This window comes from Acartia tonsa, chromosome 2, assembly GCF_053477335.1.
Source record: "Acartia tonsa isolate MP-2025a chromosome 2, ASM5347733v1, whole genome shotgun sequence".
NCBI classification, from domain to species: Eukaryota; Metazoa; Arthropoda; class Copepoda; order Calanoida; family Acartiidae; genus Acartia; species Acartia tonsa.
Genome location: NC_137261.1, coordinates 28,541,991 through 28,561,800, shown reverse-complemented (window position 1 = coordinate 28,561,800; position 19,810 = coordinate 28,541,991). Strand labels below are relative to the sequence as shown.

Below are 19,810 nucleotides of genomic sequence, written 5' to 3'. Positions count from 1 at the left end.
CCTATATAATAGTATTATTTTTATGTTGAATATTTGATGCATAGGTATTTACAATAAAAGTAAATTTGTGCTAATTTATTATCCATTAATTTCTTTTAATATATTTGGCTTTGCCCCTTTCATACATAATAGATCCTTGCGCGCATCATAAATACAGATTTGCTGCTTAAATCCCCTACCCCCGCCCCCCATTTTTATGTATTAGGAATTAATATATTATGTCAACTTTTGTAAGGGTGGAGGGGTCATTTTGGAGATAACATGGTCTTTGATGTTACAATTTGAATGATTTTTTTCAGCATTCAAAATGGCAGCAAAGAGGGTCGCCACTACCGCCTTGGATTGGTCCGTCGTTGGAACCAAGATTGGCGCTGCCCAGAAGAACTCCTTTAATGCCTTGAAGGTTAGTCTTGATATTAATTACGAGTAGCGCAGCTATTTTAGCATAGATTTGCATTTGAGTAATCTTATGCACTTATAAATTAATACTTATGTTTATAGAAGGTTCACATACATACTCAAAAACTTGTAGACTATAATCTTTATATTTGCTTAAAACTTTATCTGAGCATTGTTACTTTATAGTAATTTTTGTGTTTAGTGCTGCTCTATGGAAACAAATGATATAAGATTTATCTTAGGCTAAGGTGGACAAGCACCTGCGTGCAGTCAACACTCTGCCTGGTGAACTTCCCAAGATTGACTTTACTGTGTACAAGTCACGCGTCGCTGTTTCCGGCATGGTCGACACCTTTGAGAAGTCATATGCTGGTCTCCAGATCCCATATCCCTCCGATCAGGTGTCTATTGATTTCCTATATAATAACCAGTTCTCAGGAATACTGAAAAATGGGTCATCTCAAAAAACGCCTATCTCAGAAAACGCCTATCTCAGAAAACGCCTATCTCAAAAAACGCCCATCTCAGAAAACGCCCATCTCAGAAAACGCCTATCTCAAAAAACGCCTTTTTCATAAAATGCCTACTACATTTTTAAAAAATAAAGCCTAATTTATAACTAGTATTCAATAGAATAATAAAATACTTGTCATTCATGATGTATTATTTAAAACACAAATTAACAGTTATCAAATCAACCAGTCAATAAACTATGTATAAAGATGGATAAAATGGTAAACTTAAGAGTAGCTGCTATTTTAAGATAATAGAGAAGGTTTAAATAAATGGAAAATGGGGGACTGGAGAAAATTATTGGAGGGAGAACTCATTAGAGGAAAGGGTTTAATTATTGAAGCTTATTCAAAAGTACATCATTTTTGAATATAATAAAAATAAGAAGGAATATAGGGAAAAGACATTAAAATAACCTTACCCTATTTTTCCCCCAAAATTCATCATCTATGGAAAGTAAGATTTAACAAAATGTTGAATTGCTTTATAATTTATGATAATTATTCTAAACTATTTTTTTATTTTGAGGAACAGCTATATAATTATAATTAATTTATAATTTATAATAATTATTCTAAACAAATTTTTTATTTTGAGGAACAGCTATATAATTCTGATAATTTTAAAGTATATCATACTCAATATATTTTTTGTGTATGTTAATAAAGCATAATGAAAACTAGAACAAAATTACACAACATCTTTATGAATGTCTCTTAACAAATTTACTAGGCTTAGTCATATTTACAACATTTCAACCTGATATACTGTTAATTCAAGATATTAGGTCAAATGATAACATAATAAATAAGAATTATGTTTTATAAAGCAAATAGTTGTTCATCTTATTGTAATAACTGAAAAGTAAACTGGGTTGTTTGCAGTAGATATATGAAGTAAAGAAACTTAAAACATGAATTAACTATGTAAAAGTTTTTGTTATTCAATTGTGATCAATTTTCAAACAGCAAACCTTTAGTATGTTGTTGCTCAAAATGCTTAAAAAAATAAAAAGTGCCTAAGGAATGTACAAGAGTGATATTATACTTCAGGGATAGATATTTTAATAAGAAGATTTATAATGTACATATTGTACAATATTCACAATACCTTAGACTGACATGTTTCACTACAAGACAATTTTAAAAAATGTAGTAGGCATATTATGAAAAAGGCGTTTTTTGAGATAGGCGTTTTCTGAGATAGGCGTTTTTTGAGATAGGCGTTTTCTGAGATGGGCGTTTTTTGAGATAGGCGTTTTCTGAGATAGGCGTTTTTTGAGTATAGCCTGAAAAATCATGTGTATAGCATCGTACTGCAAACACTTTCTGCCAATGTTAATGTATAAACTATAAAAATAATTCCAGTTTTTAGCTCGGGCCTTCAGCCATCAGGTCTAACAAAACTGGTTTTAATCTATAAATATTTAATTTTAAATCTGCGTAAAGCTGCCTATTTTACTTCTTACAGTTAGTTTGAAAACTAGGTACCTACTGTGTTAGATTTTAAATTGCCTAACAAAACAGATGTGTGAACTTGCCCTCAAAAAGCAGGGATACGGAGCCGTTTGATTTTGTTGCGGCTCCGCTGAGCCGCCTAAAAAAATTAACGACTCCGGCGCGCTCCTACCTAAAACCAAGAAATACTTATACATTTTTAAAGTCTATTTTGACTTTTGAAGGCTTTAATAGTTCAATTTTTGAGAAAAATGGACTTGAAACACTTAAAGGGTTTCCAAATTATAAAATGTAATATTAAGTTTAATCGAGGTATAAAAGAAAAACTTTTTTCCAGTTTTTTTAAGCTACCCTTGGATTTGGAGCCGCTCTGAAAATAACGGCTCCGGCTCCAGCAAAATATCTTCTAAGTACGCAAAATATTTGTAACAAACGGGCCGACATTTTTTTCTTTCTATATATCTGGCGTCTATAAGGAAATAACGTTTGACATGATGTAAAAATGTGTTTAGGGCCGTCTTGCTGAAATTGACGCCCAGGCCGGTGAACAGAAGCAAGTTTACAACAAGTAAGAATTTCGGTAACATAAATATTCAGTTAAAGAAATAAATACCTAGTATTATATTATTTATAAAAAAGATATTGTTGTATTTGGTAAAAATAAAAGTATTTACATAACAGAAAGTACGTTATTAATTTCTTATATTATACAAATTAAACAGTCACACATTATCATTGCCGGTCATTAGATATAAGAAAAAGAACAAACGTTTTGGCTTGCTTGCAGTCACCGTTACGGTAGCACAATTTACTCAAAATGTTGGGGTAACTGAATGATGCCGCTTGATAATTATTTGTATTGTAAAGGTATGTTGCTGATTCCAACACCCGTATTGCTGAATATACCGCAGAACTTGCCAAGTGGCAGGCCATGAAGCCTGTTGAGGAAATGAACATGTAAGTACTTTTTTTTTCACTGCTTTTTAATAATACGAAATACTTACAATCATCAGAATATGAGTAATATTGGGAAATATGAAAATATATCTACTAAAATTATTGCCTACCAAAAAACTAATGATGGCTATTTTAAAAAAAATCCCTTGTCATTATTTTAAAGCCCTTAAAATAAAATTGCCTAGTTTTATATAAATCATCGGAAAAACACTTATCGGGGCTTTAATGTGTACTGCCACGATTTGTGGGAAAGCATCTTCAAAATCTTGAAGACAAAAAAAAAACTAGGTATCTACGTTTGATAATCTTGTTTTTCAGTATACCTAGCTTCGAAACCGATTAATATGTAGTGAATTGGAACAGGATCTCAGCCATACTGAAAAATAATGAATGGCATCGTATTACTATTTTCCACGAATATTAAAATAATAAAATTACTATTATTTAAATACCCAGGGAGGAGGGTCTGGATGCTGGACTTCCCTTCGTCATTGATCCCGCTGCTGGAACTGCCTTCCCCCACGATGAGGTAATTTTAACAAAATGTTATTTTTTTATACCGACTTGATAGCGTTCTTATACAGGGAGGAAGGAGACAATGGACTGATTGTTACACTCTTCCCCAAAGTTTTTTTTTTGGCTCAACATTTTTGAGAATGTACATCAATTTATCTACCATTGTCTTATTTCTTTTAATCCCTGTATTACATTATATACAATGTATTCTTACATCAGGGATGAGATACAACCATAAGTAGGATAGGAAGAAATTTTTTTTCTCGTAAGCTCCACTTCCTGTCAGATACTTTTAGTAAACGATCTTATATTCCCAAATTATTAAGTCACAATCATACATGACATAAAGTAATAAGATTTTTTTCTCTATAACAAAGGATTTCACTAACCGGTGAACTGATTTAGTTCTCATTTTCAAGGAATTTTCAAATATTTTTCCAGGATGGATTTAGGCTATTTTATTTCTGGACATAAAGTAATAAGATTTTTTTGCTGGAAATTTTTTTCCGATAGGTTTGTACTTTTCAGGAAAGATTAATAAATGCTGGTTTTAAGCTATTTCCTTGAACTCTGCTGATCATCCCTGGAGGTTAGGGGTTAGGCAACTAGTAAACTAACAAGTGCATTGAGACATAAAAAAATGATAAACATAATTTTAAATGTCGTAATAGAAGTGTTTCGGTATTATACTTCGATGTGAGGTAGGTATTTAATTTGTTATAATGATTTTATTTTTTTTCAGACCTGGGAGGCTTATGCTGAAAGAGTGAAGAACTCCAAGCCCGAAGACTGGGGACATTAAACAAACATTGCACCATCCCATCTAAACCCAATTTATTACACCCTAATTAAAACAATTTCCTGAAAAAAATCTTCTAAATAAGTGAAACTAACTGTAGTAGTCATTGTTAGTCGTTCTAGACATTATTGTGTGTCTTTAATCTGATATTTTAATATGGTCGATACTTAATTTGCAGCATTTCAAGTTCAAAACAAAAATAATACCTATACTTTTTTTGTTCATATTATGTATCAGTTGAAGCGGATTTAAAGAAATACCTTTTTAATAAAAGATCCGAATAATAATTTTTGTTTTAATAAATCATTTATGATATTTAATTCTAGAGCTTAAAAATGAGTGATACAATTTTGATCCTGTTTATCTCCATATGTACAGCTCTTCTTGGAGAGGTAGGTTGATATTAATAAAATCTAGTTGCTGCGTCTATAGGAAAAGTAAAAAAAACATTTTTTCTGTGGGATATTTCTCTTTTTGAAGGTACCCCTACCTATAACTAGAATCTTTTATTTGAGTGAGAGCCATGTAGGTCTGTGGTTAGCAAGATCTTTCATGACGGACACACAGGCAGTCAAATCAAACTCATGACCTGTTATAACTATTTAAAACTAAGTTTCCATTGTGGTTTTAATATCGCAGCTACTTAAGATTTAGTATTTAAGATTTAGAATTATGTTAAATTATTTGTTCTAGGTATATACTTTGGTATAATTTTTCTTGGAAACTAACTGTATCAAAATTTTATTGTTTTACAGTTTACGTCTAGTTGTCCTGTAATATGCTTTATTTGGACATTTATTCTTATGTCAATGTTTTGTCTTACCATATGAAAAAATGTTAGTATTTTGTATGTAATTTGGCGCATCGTATTATAGACAGCTTTCCCTGGATATTAAAATGACAAAAAATATTTACTAGTTTAGTTAAGTTAGCCTCGAGGGGCTTAAGTTCCGGGCTAATAAGACTTGTATTTTTTTTTTTTAATACTCGTGGAAAATTGTTTGTAACTCGATGCTGTACATGATTTTTCAGTATTGCTGAGAACCTCCTGTTCTAACTCACCGGATATTAGGGGGGGGGGGGGGAGTTCTGACACATTTGCGTAAACCTGGTGTATAGGCTTTATCTTTGGACTGAGAGGATAGGCTATTAGGGATAAAATCATTCTTATATGGTAAATTTCCCCCAGATTTAAGATTTTTTGGATAGTCACCAGGTTCCGGAGCTCCAGGCCTCCAGGTGGTCTCTCTACAGGTAAAAATGAAATTATTTTTTTTTTTTTTTTAAGAGTTAGATGTCAGCTTATGAGACAAAATATGTATGTTTTTCTTCAAATATGTGAATAACAATCAAAAAGAAGCATATTTTGTTTTATAAGTTAACCTCTAACTCTTCAAAAAAAAATCTTATTTTTAATTTTTACCTGTACAGAGACCACCTGGAGGCCTGGAGCTCCGGAACCTGGAGGCCTATCCAAAAAATCTTAAATCTGGGGGAAATTCATCATATAAGAATGATTTTATCCCTAATAACCTATCCTTTCAGTCCAAAGATAATGTCTATACACCAGGTTTACGCAAATGTGTCAGAACTTCCCCCCCCCCCCCTTAGTTTAGAAGCCATAATGTAAAGATGAATATTTGTTTTACAGGGTGTCACATGGCTTTTGGTCTACCGTACAGAGAAATATCAAAAGTTGAAGCTTGAGATAGAGAAACAATCTAAAAAGTTGGAGAAGAAAAAAGAAACTATAGGAGAATCTGTTGTTCTGGATAGGAGCAAGAAAAGAAAGATAGAACAGGTAAAGAGAATAGAATATACGTAGATTTATATTGACAAGGGAGATTTTTTTTAAAATTTAGCTTGCTAATATGGACCCCATTTTTTAGTCAGTTTGTTTATCTAATAGGAAAGGGAGAAGATGGGGTAAGGCAAAGGGGGTTGATTGGAGTATCGTTATTTTAGCCAGCTGCGAGCATCACTTTATCAGAGTTCATGAAAATCTGGTGCATCATTCAATTAACAATAATTCGATTCAGTATGTAATGTACTTAAAAAAACATACCTACTTGTACTTAAAAACTCCCTAAAAGCAAAAATGTATCAGGATGTTAGTTAAAATCAACACAAAATTCGAGAGAAAAAAATTTTTGATTCTCTTGTCAAAAAATGCTACTTTACAAAGCGTTTCGTGTTCATAAACTGATAAGAATTTTAAAACATTAGGATAAATTTTGGTATGATATCAGCCCAAATTTTTTTTTATTTATATATTAATTAAACCTGTTGCTATATACATTTTAGAATTTTGCTTAAAGTAAAAAGACTTTTTTACTTAGTTTCTAATTTCTTTTTATCAATACCTAACTAAATTAATTCGAAAAAAACAATGAACCTTTACGTGATTTTTTTTGCAAAAGTAGGGACAACGCTTAGAAGCAATGATCATACTGTCAATGTGTCATAGCAATTTTCTTTACTAGATATTTTGTTTTCGTCGATTAATATTTTTTTATTTGAAAATTGAATATTTAGGACGAAGAAAAGTTGAAAAACACAAACCGCGATATGACTTTGGTCAAGATGAAATCTATGTTTGCAATTGGTAAGATATCTAGTTTCAAAACCGCTTAAGAGATATCGAGCTGCGACTTAATGATTCATATATGTAGAATGTATCTTATGTGCAAAACAATGAATTAAATTCATCCTGTTCGCCGTTCCGCTCTTGTAGAAATATCAATTGCCCGATGGAAAATTAAGATAACATGCTCTTTTCAAATTATTTTTATTTTCTGTGCCTAGCATGAAAATAGGGATGTAACATGAAGGTTAATTAAATATCACCCCTCCCTGATACAACCTCCAATTTTAATATAACCAATGCTATGGATGAGTGTGTTTATAGTTTTTTTCTGTCATTTGTACATTATATAGATCATTACCCCCAATCTAATCTCTAAGGTTTTATTTGCTACTAGTGGAATATATAATCTTTATTAAATATTTAGGTTTTGCTTTCACTGCTTTGTTGTCTATGTTCAACTCAATATTTGAGGGACGTGTGGTGGCCAAACTACCATTCACACCTATCTACTGGCTGCAGGGCATTAGTCACAGGTAATGGTACAGTTACTGGGCTAGTATTCACACCTATCTACTGGCTGCAGGGCATTAGTCACAGGTAATGGTACAGTTACTGGGCTAGTATTCACACCTATCTACTGGCTGCAGGTCATTAGTCACAGGTAATGGTTCAGTTACTGGGCTAGTATTCACACCTATCTACTGGCTGCAGGGCATTAGTCACAGGTAATGGTACAGTTACTAGGCTAGTATTCACTCACACCTATCTACTGGCTGCAGGGGATTAGTCACAGGTAATGGTACAGTTACTGGGCTAGGCTTAAATTGATTTGGAAGCGAATCCTATCATTAGGCTGAATCCTTAATATAATTGTTTATTTCAGGTATCTTCCTGGAAATGATTTCACTGACTGCAGTTTCATCTTTCTGTACATCCTGTGCACCATGTCCATCAGGCAAAACATCCAGAAGGCCCTGGGCTTTGCTCCTTCCAGAGCTGCCAGCAAACAGGTACAATATTTCAGTTTTACACAGAGTACTCGAAAGATTAGTGTTAACATTATTGGGAGATTTTTTTTTCAATGTTAACATTGTAATAAAGCATTAAAAAATTCGAAGTTGTTTCTTTTTGATTAGGAATTTTTTTTTGTAAAAGGTGTTAAAATGTCGCGTGAAGCGCGCAAAAATTTATTTATCCCTCCCCCCTAATATTTAACTCTTGTGGGGTAGAAACCAATATTTTATTACCCTCCCCTCTCAGAAAAAAATGTTTGCGAATGCCATCTCCCAAAAAATCGTTATACTCACCCTATGGAATATTCATTTCAAATAAAATACATGTTGAAAAATAATATTATTTAAGGCCGGAGGTATGTGGAATCCTGACCCAAACAAATACAAGTGGTAACCAACTAAATTATCAAAGTAACAACCAATCAACTTTAATACAATAATGTAAAAGACAATTTTTTTTCAATTTTTCTGTAAGACAGCAATATTAAAAAAAAATATTAAAACTAGGTAGTAACATTTTGTTTCAAATATTAAGTGTTAAAATCTCATATCAATTGTACAAAGTGATTATTGCTACATTTGATTTGTAAAACTTAAACTTTTGTAATTTTGTAATGCATTTGCTTGTTTTGTACTTTTAATGTCCATTTTTTTATAATTATGTTATTCACCTGTGTAAAATTGTGAAATAATTCTTGTGATTTGTTTGATTAATGTTTTTGTTAATATTGAATATTTTATCACCTATGAAAATCGCCAAAACCCAACTAGGTACCATCTTAAATACGAAAAATTTATTATTTTTGGTGGATTTAAACCCATATGTAAACTATGGATTATAGATTATTTCATGGTTTGTGAATAATAAGTTGTCCGCGGATACATTTATAAAAAAATATTTTACCTTTGTTTATTTACGTTTCTTAGTTCAATATCATTATCCAATATCCATTAACCATAAAATACAATATTTTCTTTTACTGTAATGAATCTGATTTATTCCACTAGAAAGAAAGATGATTCTGATCCGTAAAGGATTAGTTATTTATCTCATCGTATTATAGACAGCTTTCTGCAGATAATAAAATGAAAATTATAAGATTAAAACAAGTTTTGTTAGCCCCGAGGGGCCGAAAACTGGTAATAGTTTTATGATTATTATTTCAATATTTATGGAAAATCGTCTCTAATACGATGCTTTACATGGTTTTTTAGTATTGCTGAGAACCGGCCCTAATCCAGCGGATATTAATCGGTTTGGAAGCCATACTGGAAAAGAAATACTAGTATCTTAGTTATTATGTAGCTTAGCAGCATAGCTGGACTACTGGAGAAATTATTTATGTTTTGTTATGTATTTTATTATTGTGTCCCTTTTCATTTTATATATTAAATTAATAGAGTATTACTGTTTATATGTTACCTATGATTGATTCTTTCAAGCTTCATTCTGTTGCAGACAAAGGAAAGGCTGGTTTGAGATCTTGAAGTTTAAATATCCTGAAGTTTTTTATTTTCCAAAGTACTGAACTTCAAAAAAGCCATGTTTTAGGGTCGGTCAAGCTTTCAATTTTGTTGGGAGTTAAATGAGTTGGGGTAATCTAAAGATTTTTATAATATTTGAGGTTTTAAACTGATAGGTTTATAAGTTTTAAGGGGGGGGGGGACCATTTCACCCCCACCCTTGGACGTACTTGCCATGTTTCATTATGCTATAAATTTGTTTAGTTTCAGAGTTAAAAAACTGCATATTAAAGATGGGTAAAAGGCGGAAGGGAAGTAACAAGATGGCGGGTGACATGGATAAGTTGAAAGATGCCGTCTCCGATGATGAAAATAATCCTCAGCAGATTGGTCTAGAAGATATGTATGATGAGGTAATAGTTTTTTGTTTTGTTGGCTAGGTGGGTTTGAGCCCATCTATTAATTTTGCACATACACATATACTATATAAATTAATTCAGCTGTAGCCAAATAGCGATAAGAAAATATACAAGCAAAAATAACTGGTCATTCTTTTTATTACCTACACTTTCCGCAAAATTGTATGTGATTTTAAGCTAGATTATAGATTTTGCTAATTTTTAAGAAAGGTTTTTGGTCGGTTGCTGCAACCACTATGTTCTTTACTAAAGAGATAATTTTGTGTTTTATCATTAGGCATATACAATATCCCTTTAGATCGCTGTATATTTATAGGTTGACAGATGGGGTATGGGACAGGAAGCATACGCCCTGGACGTGATGAAGAAGAATCGTAAAGTTCGAGATAAAAGTGACATGGAAATGTTTGCTCTATCTGGCACAGACAGTGATTCTGATGCAGAAGTTTCTCAAGTCAAGAAGAAAAAGTATAGAAGTTCAAAATCATTGGTAATTTTTAGCAATGAATTTCGTTTTTGAAAAGCGAAGCTTTTCTATAATTAGGGCCCGTTTGTACGTAACTGCGAGGTCTGATTGTTAATTTGAGACATGTTTGAATTGTTCTATCGATTTAAACTTGTCATATTTAAAAAGCGAAGCAGCTCTATAATCCAGGGGTGTATATTCTGCACAAGTTTTTTTTTCCCCGGCGACAAATTTTTTTATTTTTTTCCCCCCCTTGTTTTTTCTCACCAAGTAGGGGGGAAAATGGAAAAATATTTAAATAACTCTATATTTTATTTATTTTTTCCCTCTTATCACACATTTTTTTAGTTTTTTCACCAAGGAGGGGGGGGGGGGGAAGAATGGAAAAAATATTTTCAGTTTTCTTAATTTTTACATTTTTTTTCCCTCCAACCACTTATTTTTTATTTCCCCCCCCCCCCCCCCCTGAGCCGGGGATCCCATGTAGAATATATACCCCTGCTATAATCACTACCAGAATATCCATGCGTTCATTAAAAACCAAAAAAAAAATTATGTGATTTAATAAGGTATCTCATTACTCTGATTTTTGGAATTGTGATTTCTACCAACCAATGTTATAAGCGAAATATTTCCATAATCAAGTCCTAAAAATGTTAGTAATAAAATGGAACCCTAAAAGTCACATATTTTTCTTTACATTGTTATTATTTTAAGATGGCCAAAGCAAGTGAGGAGGCGAAAGCTCTAAAAGAGTTGAATGATGAAGATTTCCTTGACAGTGACGATCTAGCCGAGGATGAGAAGGATGAATCTGAAGAAAAGATTGAGGCCTGGGGACGATTTAAAAATCATTTCTATGGAGGTAAGCAACATTTTTCTCATAGCAAATATTAATGGATATATTATAACTTGGATCTTACACCAGAATATCATGTACTCTGATAAAGTGAAACTTGTAGCTGTCTAAAATAACGATCCTCTCATGCACCCCCTTTACCCTATCCCCTCTCCTCCTACTGGATGAACGAACTGACCAATAAATGATGTCCATGTTAGCAACCTAAATTGACGACAATTTTTCCCTGTCATAATATCCACGTCTAATATTGTATATCTATTAAAATATCTCAAAATTCAAATAAATCTTTTAATCAGATAGAGAAATTGTCGAAAATACATCAATTTGTGGGCTACAAAAATAAACTATCCAACTATGTTTGTTGTTTTGCATTGATTTGTAAGTTTGTGTGAAAGATATTTAGATGAATATGGAATATGTGGATAGTCATTAATTTAGTTTGCTATTATAGACGTTCCTCCATGGTCATGAGAGGGGATAGGGTAAAATCATGAGACGGGGGCATGGGGGTATCGTTATATTAGCCAGCTGGGAGAAACATTTTTAGGGTAGGTATGCTATACTTTATTTTTTCACTTTTATTTACACTATTTTTTTGCACCTTTTCATATGCAAAGTTAAAGTGTGAAATGCTTCTTGAACAATTTCACGCAAACATTACTAATAGGTGGTACTGTTGAGAAGAAGAGAGGAAGGGACGAGGAATCTGATGAACTCAGTGATTATGATGACAATCAGGAAGAAGAGAAAGAGGGCAGGTTCCTTCAACAGAAACAGATTGACAGGTACCCAAAGTTTTATAAACACATTTTCTCAATCGTTTGATCAAAATTTTTGATACTTTTATTGAATTGTGATTGATTGTTTAAAAGAGTAATAGTGTTCAAACTGTTCAACCAATACTTGTAAGTATACATAAGAGTTAATTTTGTTTATGATCATTAGGAATATATATCAATTTTTCGACCATTTTTCTCATCCCTAAAGATCCTTGTAGCTAATAGCTTTCCGTGGATAGTAAAATGAAGAATTAAAAGATTTTTTCCAGTTTTGTTAAAAACCGGTTCTAATCCAGCGGAAATTCATCGGTTTCGAAGTTATCTTGCAAAATTTTGTTTGAACTGGCAACGTTTATTGTTAAGGCTGGAAGAAGAAGACTTTATGGATGCCTTTGGTATTGATGATGCACCTGAAGAAAAGAAGGTAACTATTTTACCGCCCACGCACAGCATGTTCTATAAAGCCTCACTTAACTTAATGTGTAGTTGTGTAGGTATTATTTCTTTGTGGTTTGATTATGGAATTTAAGATTTTGATTTCTAGTTATGTTACATATTTTGGGAAGATATTATGTTTTTTCTTGTTCTTTTATCACAAATATGTACTTATTGAATACCTAAACGCATAATTTTTTGAAGGGGTTTTCGACACCCCCTCCAATTCAAACACATGAAATAGACAACTCTTGTACTTAATCAAATAATGAACTGGCGACTGCTTTTAATATTTTCTTTTAAAATTTATATGTAAGTTAAGAAATAAGGGGGGGGGTTAATGCAACCATCTCGTAATCAATGTATAAATCCTTTGTAGGTCTATTTTCCCTAAATCGAAAAAAAGTTGGAAAAGTAACGGCTAACGGCTAGCAGCTCAGCCGTTTAGCCATTTTTGGGCTATTTTTAATGCAAGTCCATCACGAAACCTATCTCCACATAATACTCTTTGCTGCTCCAAAACGTTTTCAAACGATTCTAGACGGTAGTTGCTGGTACTAGAAATGTAAAAAAAAAAAATGTTTTTGTATCATTTCACATGATTTAAAGCAAAAATATGTTTCAAAAAGTTGATTTTTACGTAATTTATGACAGATTTCCCCTAAAAATAGCCAAAAAACGGATAAACGGCTGAGCCATTAGCAGTTACTTTTTCAACATTTTGTTCGATTTAGGAAAAATAGACCTACCAAGGATTACTCGTGCAAAATTACAGATCAAAATTCGAATTCTAAGTGCCATTTATACATAGATTACGAGATGGTTGCATTAACACCCCCCCCCCCCCCCCCCCACCTGTCTATATTAAGATCAGCTGTTTTTACTGGCGCTGCCTCGCGGTTAGTAGGTAATAAATATATAGTTATAAATATTATATGTTTTAGGAAACTAAAAAAGTAGTTGTAGAGCAGTCAATAGCACCGGATACTAGCAAGCTAAACAACAAACAGCTGGCTAAACTATTCAAGCAACAGTCACCAGAATTTGATGGAGTTGTTCTGGATTTCAAGCAGAAGATTGAGGAGGCCGCTAAACTAGCCAAGGTTGGAATATTAAAAGCATTTTATTTCACTAGCGGTAGCATCTAGGTGCCCTTTATTCTAAGATAGAAAATTATCCGTAAATTCCATGACGTAAATCTGAAAATTAAATAGCCCAAAACCATTACAGGAAGCTTACTATGAGAATCTTACCTAAAGTAGAGAACCCAATCGGTTTAGTATAGTTCTTGAGATCCTAAGCTTCAGACAAAACAACCTTCTACTTTATTAGTAGGACTAGCCTGAAGGATTCTAGGGACATTATTATAATGAATTTAAATATAACAGAACACAAAGAAACCTAAAACATAGGACGATTCTAAAAAAAACGAAGATATGCCCTCGGTTAGGTACTACATAATATTTTATATTTTTGATGTTGAAATATTTCTTATTAAGATAATACAGTTTGAAGATCAAGGCTTGCTACCGAAGGGACCTGTTACAAAATATGTTAGAACTAAATTTCAGGTTATTTTTAAATTATCTTAGAGATTGTAGACGAACTAAAATTGATTGATGCTCTCTTACCTCTTTTTGTTTATCTGAAAAAATAACCAGGGTGGGAGCCTGGGAGGGGACATAAGCCGATTTTTTACACTGGTACCCAAAGTTTTATGATACCGCTTTTTTTTCAACTACTTTGGAGACTTATATTTAATTTTGATTGTTTGGATTATTCAGATGAATATTTCAACGGTTCAACCACTGATTGTACTTAATCTACAGAGGGGGTAATTGTGTGTATCATAATTGGGAATGTACATCAATCTATTGGTCATTGTCTTGTCCCCGATAGTTCCCTAAAAAATAACACTTTTTTCAAAGACTACTAAATATACAAAAATATAATTTGATTTCTTTACTTTTTAAAACTAAAACTTAAAATAATACCTACCTAAGGAAAATAATAATAAAACTTTATACCCATTTCAGATTTTAACAAACTATTGCACCAACATTACTGCATACCTCATGTTCAAAGCGAAGGTAATATAAAATACATTTTAATTTTATTTTAAATATATTCACCACAAATCAAATGTAGGGAGAGGATAAGTTCAGCCACCTTGTTTTAAATTCAGATTAATGTTCAATTTTGTTTTTAGTAAGACTTCGATTCGAACCTTAACATTTTTTATTTTAATAACCGCGGAAAGATGTTTATAATACGATTCAATAAACTATTAAAGTTAAATAAACCATACTAGGACCTGTTAGGCCATATATAGCAGGTCTACGTTTTTATCATAAAAAATTTTGCCTAACATTGTTTTGAAATATATAAATTAACGTGTCCCTTCTCATGTAAGCATTTCAAATTTTAGGGTACAAATTTACAGTTACACCCAGTAATAGGAAGACTGGTAGAATATAAAAATCTGATAGATTCACTGGAAAATATGGATTCTTTAGTTCAACCTCAGGTACGTACATTAATAAAGAATATTTTATTTATACTATGGCGAGGGGGGGGGGGGGGCTTTTTTTCCTTCCAGATTTGTCAAATTAATTTATATACGTTCATTTTATACCTATAAACTCTAATTTTGAACATAATGTGATAAGAATTATTTCCAGTAGTTTATACATTATACTAAATAGGTATATATTTTGATATCGGCTCAGATAAACACATTTTCCCAAACAAATTTGAAGTACTTTAGAGTATTACAGACAAACCGCTCCGATGGACTAAAATCTCGAAAAAGGGAGAAGTAGGTTGCGCTAAAATCCGTAAAGGTTGTGAGTTTTAAGTTACAAACAGTAGTAGAACGATAAAAATTTATGTTAACTTAAAAAAATAAAATTTTTGTCTATAGTTCTTTTCAATAAGAAATATACATATTTAGTGAATATTATCATTCTATTACATTCACACATTGACGGATTTTTAGCACAACCTACTCCTCCCTTTGAATTTTATAATAACTTCCCTACTTAAACTTGAACCGAAATATTATTTTAATTTCAATTTTATACCTAGTCGATTTATTTTTACTTGGATTATCTTACATCAGATCATGTACTCTAATAAATTGAAGCTTGTAGCTGGCTAAAACAACCCCCTTTACTCTATTGCCTTCCCGACCTGACCTAATGAACGAAATGACCAATTAATAGGATTCATAACAGCAAGCTAAATTGAAGATATTTTTTCCTTATCAATATGTCTATGTTTATATCCTATCAGGAATAAGGTATAACCAACAAGCATTAAATAAATCTAAAATAATATTTGGGGGGCAAATGGAGAGGTCGTCAATTTTACGATGTGTTGCCCCCCAACGACAGCTGAAAAACACATATAGGTTTCGTGATTTTTTCCCGATTTAATTTCGTTATTGGTAGAAGCTGATATCCTATATGCACTATTTAAATTTTTTATCAGGTTGATAGACTGTTGGAAAGATTAGAAGGAGGGGAGACTATCCAGGAGATTGTGAAAGAAGAAAAGAGAAGAGCCAAGAAGAAATTAAAGAAGAAACAACAGAGCACACTCAAATTATTGGAGAAGGAAAGAAAGGTACGTTATCATTACACCTTAAAGAATAATTAAGGTTGACAATATCATTAAGTTAGGATGCACCCGAACCCGCCCACTTTCAATTTTAGTTTTAATAAGAAAAAGTTTTTAAAAAGTTGTGGGGGTGTAATATTTCTCGAGGGCCGATTTCTCTTGGGATGTGGGTGGTACCACGTGCACCATCCCCAGAATTAGGTAAAAACCTTCCCACAACCTTTGATAATCTACACTGTATAGCAGAACTATATTGGTTTTGCCGTTTGGGAGTTACTTCGGTACAGACAGACCCAAACAAACATAGAGATACTGTTACCTTATTATAAGGACTAGTGGTTTACTATTTGGCTTCTGAGGCTCTGTATTTAAAGAACAGAGAGGGACCTATACTATAGAAATATCTTAAAACCATCTTTAGCCTCAAATCTGACAATAAAATAGTCATAAACCATCACAGGACCTATGCTAAGCTTACCTGAATTAGAGAACCCAATCGGTTCATTAGTTATTGAGATCTTAAGATTCAAACAATCCGTCACTACTTTATATAATAGGATATATTTTTAAGGTGAAGTTTGCAGAACCCACAGAGGATGGTGGAGAAGCCACTGCTGCTGGAAAGAAGAGGAAAGCTGAAGCAGAAGAATATAATGACTTTACATGGGATGAAAGGAAGGCTTTGAACTTCTACGAGGTTAGAACCGTGTCTCTATCTTTTGTGTAATTATTAATAAAAGAATAAAAGGAAGTAAAAATCTCAATAGGCAATGGGTGGTTGAAAAGGCGCAGAAATAAGTTTTGTTGATAAAATTTACTTGGAGGGTGGTTGGGGGGAAGGTGTTAAATAGTAATACCATTCTCATGGGAGCTTGGGTTAAATTTGGTGGGATTGTATTTTTTTTTTGTGGAGGTTACTAGCATCCTAATCCCCCAACTTACCGTATTTTGACGTCCTTGAACTTAAGTTTAAGAATTTAAGTATATCCTGTGTTAACAATAACTAGGCAAGGGGCTAAAAGCTGCTAAGTTCTGTTTTATCTTCAAATTTGACTGTTAATCCCTTTACTACTAATGGATTAATTTTTTTATGGATCTTACACCATATTATCATGTTTTTATTAAAGTGATACTTGTAGATAACGATCCCCCCATCCAACCAGTTTACCCTTCTCTCCTACTGGATAAACGAACAGACCAATAAATGATGGTTATTTTTGCAACCTAAATTGACGACTATTTTTTCGTCACAATATCCACGTATATTCTCTAAGGGGGGGGGGGGGTTTAATGCAACCATCTCGTAATCAATGTATAAATGGCACTTAGAATTCGAATTTCGATCTAAAATTCTGCATGAGTAATCCTTGGTAGGTCTATTTTCCCTAAATCGAACAAAAAAGTTGAAAAAGTAACGGCTAACGGCTCAGCCGTTTAGCCGTTTTTTGGCTATTTTTAGGGCAAATCTGTCATAAATTACGTAGGAATCAACTTTTTGAAACATATCTTTGCTTTAAATCATGTGAAATGATACAAAAACAACATTTTCAGATTTCTAGTACCAGCAAGTACCGGCTAGAACCGTTTGAAAACATTTTGGAACAGAAAATAGTATTATGTGGAGATAGGTTTCGTGATGATTTGCATTGAAAATAGCCCAAAAATGGCTAAACTGCTGTGCCGCCAGCTGTTAGCCGTTATTTTTCCAACTTTTTGTTCGATTTAGGGAAAATAGACCTACCAAGGATTACTCATGCAAAATTTCAGATCGAAATTCGAATTCTAAGTGCCATTTATACATTGATTACGAGATGGTTGCATTAACCCTTCCCCCCCCCCCCTTATTTTACCACTCCGATACTTAATTCATGGGTTAATTTGTTTCTAGGCAATTAAACGCGGCAGAAAGGATAAGACCGAGGACCAGCCTGAAGAAGAGGAGAGTGACAATGAACAGGATGATGCTGAAGCTACCACCAACCCTCTGGTGGACAACAATGATGACCTTGATATTGATATAGACGAAGGACAAGATGTAGGAAAGAGAAGTATCACCTTGGAGATGGCCAAGAACAGAGGTCTCACAGTGGCGCGCAACAAAAAGTTGAAAACTCCGCGCACTAAGAACAGGGTCAGATATGACAATGCTCTTAAGAAAAGGAAGGGCGCTGTTAGAGCGGTAAGTCTTTTCATTTCTTTAAAACAAGTTATTTATCGCATCGTATAGACAGCGCTCTTCGGATATTAAAATGAAAAATTATACGATTAAAACCTCGATGCTAACAAAACTGGCATTAATCTTTTGATTTCAATATTAGTGGGAATTTGTCTGCATACCAATGCTATACATTATTTTTCATTATGGCTGAGAACCGGTTCTGATCCAGTGGGTATTATTCGGGTTCGAAGCCATAATGAAAAAAAGTTCATTGTTTAGGTATCTTTTCCATAATATAAAAGGGGGGAGGCGGATGTGCCACTTTTTGGAACCAAAACTAAAAGTCAAAGGAACTCAACTAAAAAAAGAGTTACAGGTCTGAGATTTTGCATAGCAGTTGCTTAATAGGGGTACAATATGGAACTGTAAAGAAACGGCGGCGCAACCGCCGAGAAAAGGCAAAAAAAATTCGGCGGGGAACGACGGTTTTCGGCGGTTGTTCCGCCGTTTCTTCACAGTTCCATATTGTACCCCTTTAAAGCAACTGCCATGCAAAATCTCAGACCTGTAACTCTTTTTTTAGATGAGTTCCTTTGTTGACTTTTGGTTTTGGTTTCAAAAAGTGGCACATCCGCCTCCCCCCTTTATAATACCTTGTGTCAGCCATTGTAAAGTTTACATTATTTAAATTGATAAGTTTACTTGGACAAAAGAAAAGTCTGCAGATATTAAAATAAAATAATAAGATTAAAACCAGTTTTATATTTTAAAATTCGCAGAAAACTGGCTATAATACGAAACGGTTCTAATCCAGTGGTTATTAATCGGTTTCGAAGCCAAATTGGACATGAAATTATATAGATGGAAGACTATTGTATCGTCCAATAAAAAATGCCAAAAAATATTTATCCTTGTTAAATTTTAGGTTCGGAAAGAATTATCACGCTATGGTGGAGAGATGTCTGGTATCAATGTTAGAGTTAGAAAAGGTGTCAAAATTAGTTAACACAATTTTCGCCTTTTTCCGTAAGTTACGGCTGTGATATTTTTTTTATTCTCTTATATTTGTTAATAAATATTTAATTCAATAAAAATGTTATTTTATTTTTTTGTAATGGAAAGGGAGTAGGTACTCGTTTTGCTTAGCTTTAGTATAAAGTTTTGAAAAGCGAAGCTTTTCTATGAATAGCCTTTAAACTCCACAGATTTTTACAGATGGTGGTTTTCAGGAACATTTTATCCTGAACTGCACTAGATCTGTTTTATTTTAATTAAATAAAAATTGTGTCAATTTTTGAAATGCATTTAGCGAAGTAATAGAGTACATACACTAATTCAGATGATTTGAATACCTAATATGTAGAT

At 32.9% G+C, this 19,810-nt stretch overlaps 3 protein-coding genes across 6 annotated transcripts; all 3 read left to right on the top strand.

The window, feature by feature from the left end:
• Positions 1 to 258: 258 nt before the first annotated feature.
• On the top strand, positions 259 to 4,968 carry LOC145308866 (ATP synthase subunit d, mitochondrial-like). Its single transcript, XM_080150299.1, has 6 exons — positions 259 to 403; positions 642 to 800; positions 2,882 to 2,937; positions 3,237 to 3,326; positions 3,783 to 3,855; positions 4,585 to 4,968. Exons 1-6 carry the CDS (start codon positions 308 to 310, stop codon positions 4,642 to 4,644), a joined length of 534 nt encoding a protein of 177 aa, XP_080006425.1. The 5' UTR covers positions 259 to 307; the 3' UTR covers positions 4,645 to 4,968.
• Positions 4,895 to 9,969, top strand: LOC145308835 (calcium load-activated calcium channel). Of its 4 annotated transcripts, none has more exons than XR_013876499.1 (7): positions 4,895 to 5,033; positions 6,293 to 6,442; positions 7,177 to 7,246; positions 7,653 to 7,761; positions 8,112 to 8,238; positions 8,591 to 9,270; positions 9,457 to 9,969. XR_013876499.1 is itself a non-coding variant. In XM_080150298.1 (6 exons), exons 1-6 carry the CDS (start codon positions 4,977 to 4,979, stop codon positions 8,633 to 8,635), a joined length of 558 nt encoding a protein of 185 aa, XP_080006424.1. In that variant the 5' UTR covers positions 4,895 to 4,976; the 3' UTR covers positions 8,636 to 9,969. The 4 variants fall into 4 exon arrangements, 1 of the variants encoding a protein (XP_080006424.1); XR_013876498.1 differs by having other exon boundaries at positions 8,591 to 9,296; XR_013876500.1 differs by having other exon boundaries at positions 8,591 to 9,012; positions 9,457 to 9,656.
• Positions 9,934 to 19,539, top strand: Sas10 (UTP3 small subunit processome component Sas10). The gene is made up of 13 exons (XM_080150297.1): positions 9,934 to 10,118; positions 10,441 to 10,614; positions 11,308 to 11,455; positions 12,120 to 12,237; positions 12,595 to 12,655; positions 13,611 to 13,769; positions 14,166 to 14,237; positions 14,703 to 14,756; positions 15,095 to 15,193; positions 16,159 to 16,293; positions 16,859 to 16,984; positions 18,176 to 18,466; positions 19,371 to 19,539. Exons 1-13 carry the CDS (start codon positions 9,999 to 10,001, stop codon positions 19,449 to 19,451), a joined length of 1,638 nt encoding a protein of 545 aa, XP_080006423.1. The 5' UTR covers positions 9,934 to 9,998; the 3' UTR covers positions 19,452 to 19,539.
• The last annotated feature ends 271 nt before the right edge of the window (positions 19,540 to 19,810 follow it).

What these genes read in the sequence shown, in the direction of transcription:
- Sas10 (XM_080150297.1), top strand. Translation starts at nt 9,999, where the DNA reads ATGGGTAAAAGGCGGAAGGGAAGTAACAAGATGGCGGGTGACATGGAT. An exon ending in TAGAAGATATGTATGATGAG is followed by an intron (nt 10,119 to 10,440) that starts GTAATAGTTTTT and finishes GTATATTTATAG; the next exon opens with GTTGACAGATGGGGTATGGG. An exon ending in ACCTCATGTTCAAAGCGAAG is followed by an intron (nt 14,757 to 15,094) that starts GTAATATAAAAT and finishes TTCAAATTTTAG; the next exon opens with GGTACAAATTTACAGTTACA.
- LOC145308866 (XM_080150299.1), top strand. Translation starts at nt 308, where the DNA reads ATGGCAGCAAAGAGGGTCGCCACTACCGCCTTGGATTGGTCCGTCGTT. An exon ending in TCCCATATCCCTCCGATCAG is followed by an intron (nt 801 to 2,881) that starts GTGTCTATTGAT and finishes AAATGTGTTTAG; the next exon opens with GGCCGTCTTGCTGAAATTGA. An exon ending in CCTGTTGAGGAAATGAACAT is followed by an intron (nt 3,327 to 3,782) that starts GTAAGTACTTTT and finishes TTAAATACCCAG; the next exon opens with GGAGGAGGGTCTGGATGCTG.
- LOC145308835 (XM_080150298.1), top strand. Translation starts at nt 4,977, where the DNA reads ATGAGTGATACAATTTTGATCCTGTTTATCTCCATATGTACAGCTCTT. An exon ending in GAAATCTATGTTTGCAATTG is followed by an intron (nt 7,247 to 7,652) that starts GTAAGATATCTA and finishes TTAAATATTTAG; the next exon opens with GTTTTGCTTTCACTGCTTTG. An exon ending in CCAGAGCTGCCAGCAAACAG is followed by an intron (nt 8,239 to 8,590) that starts GTACAATATTTC and finishes ATATTATTTAAG; the next exon opens with GCCGGAGGTATGTGGAATCC.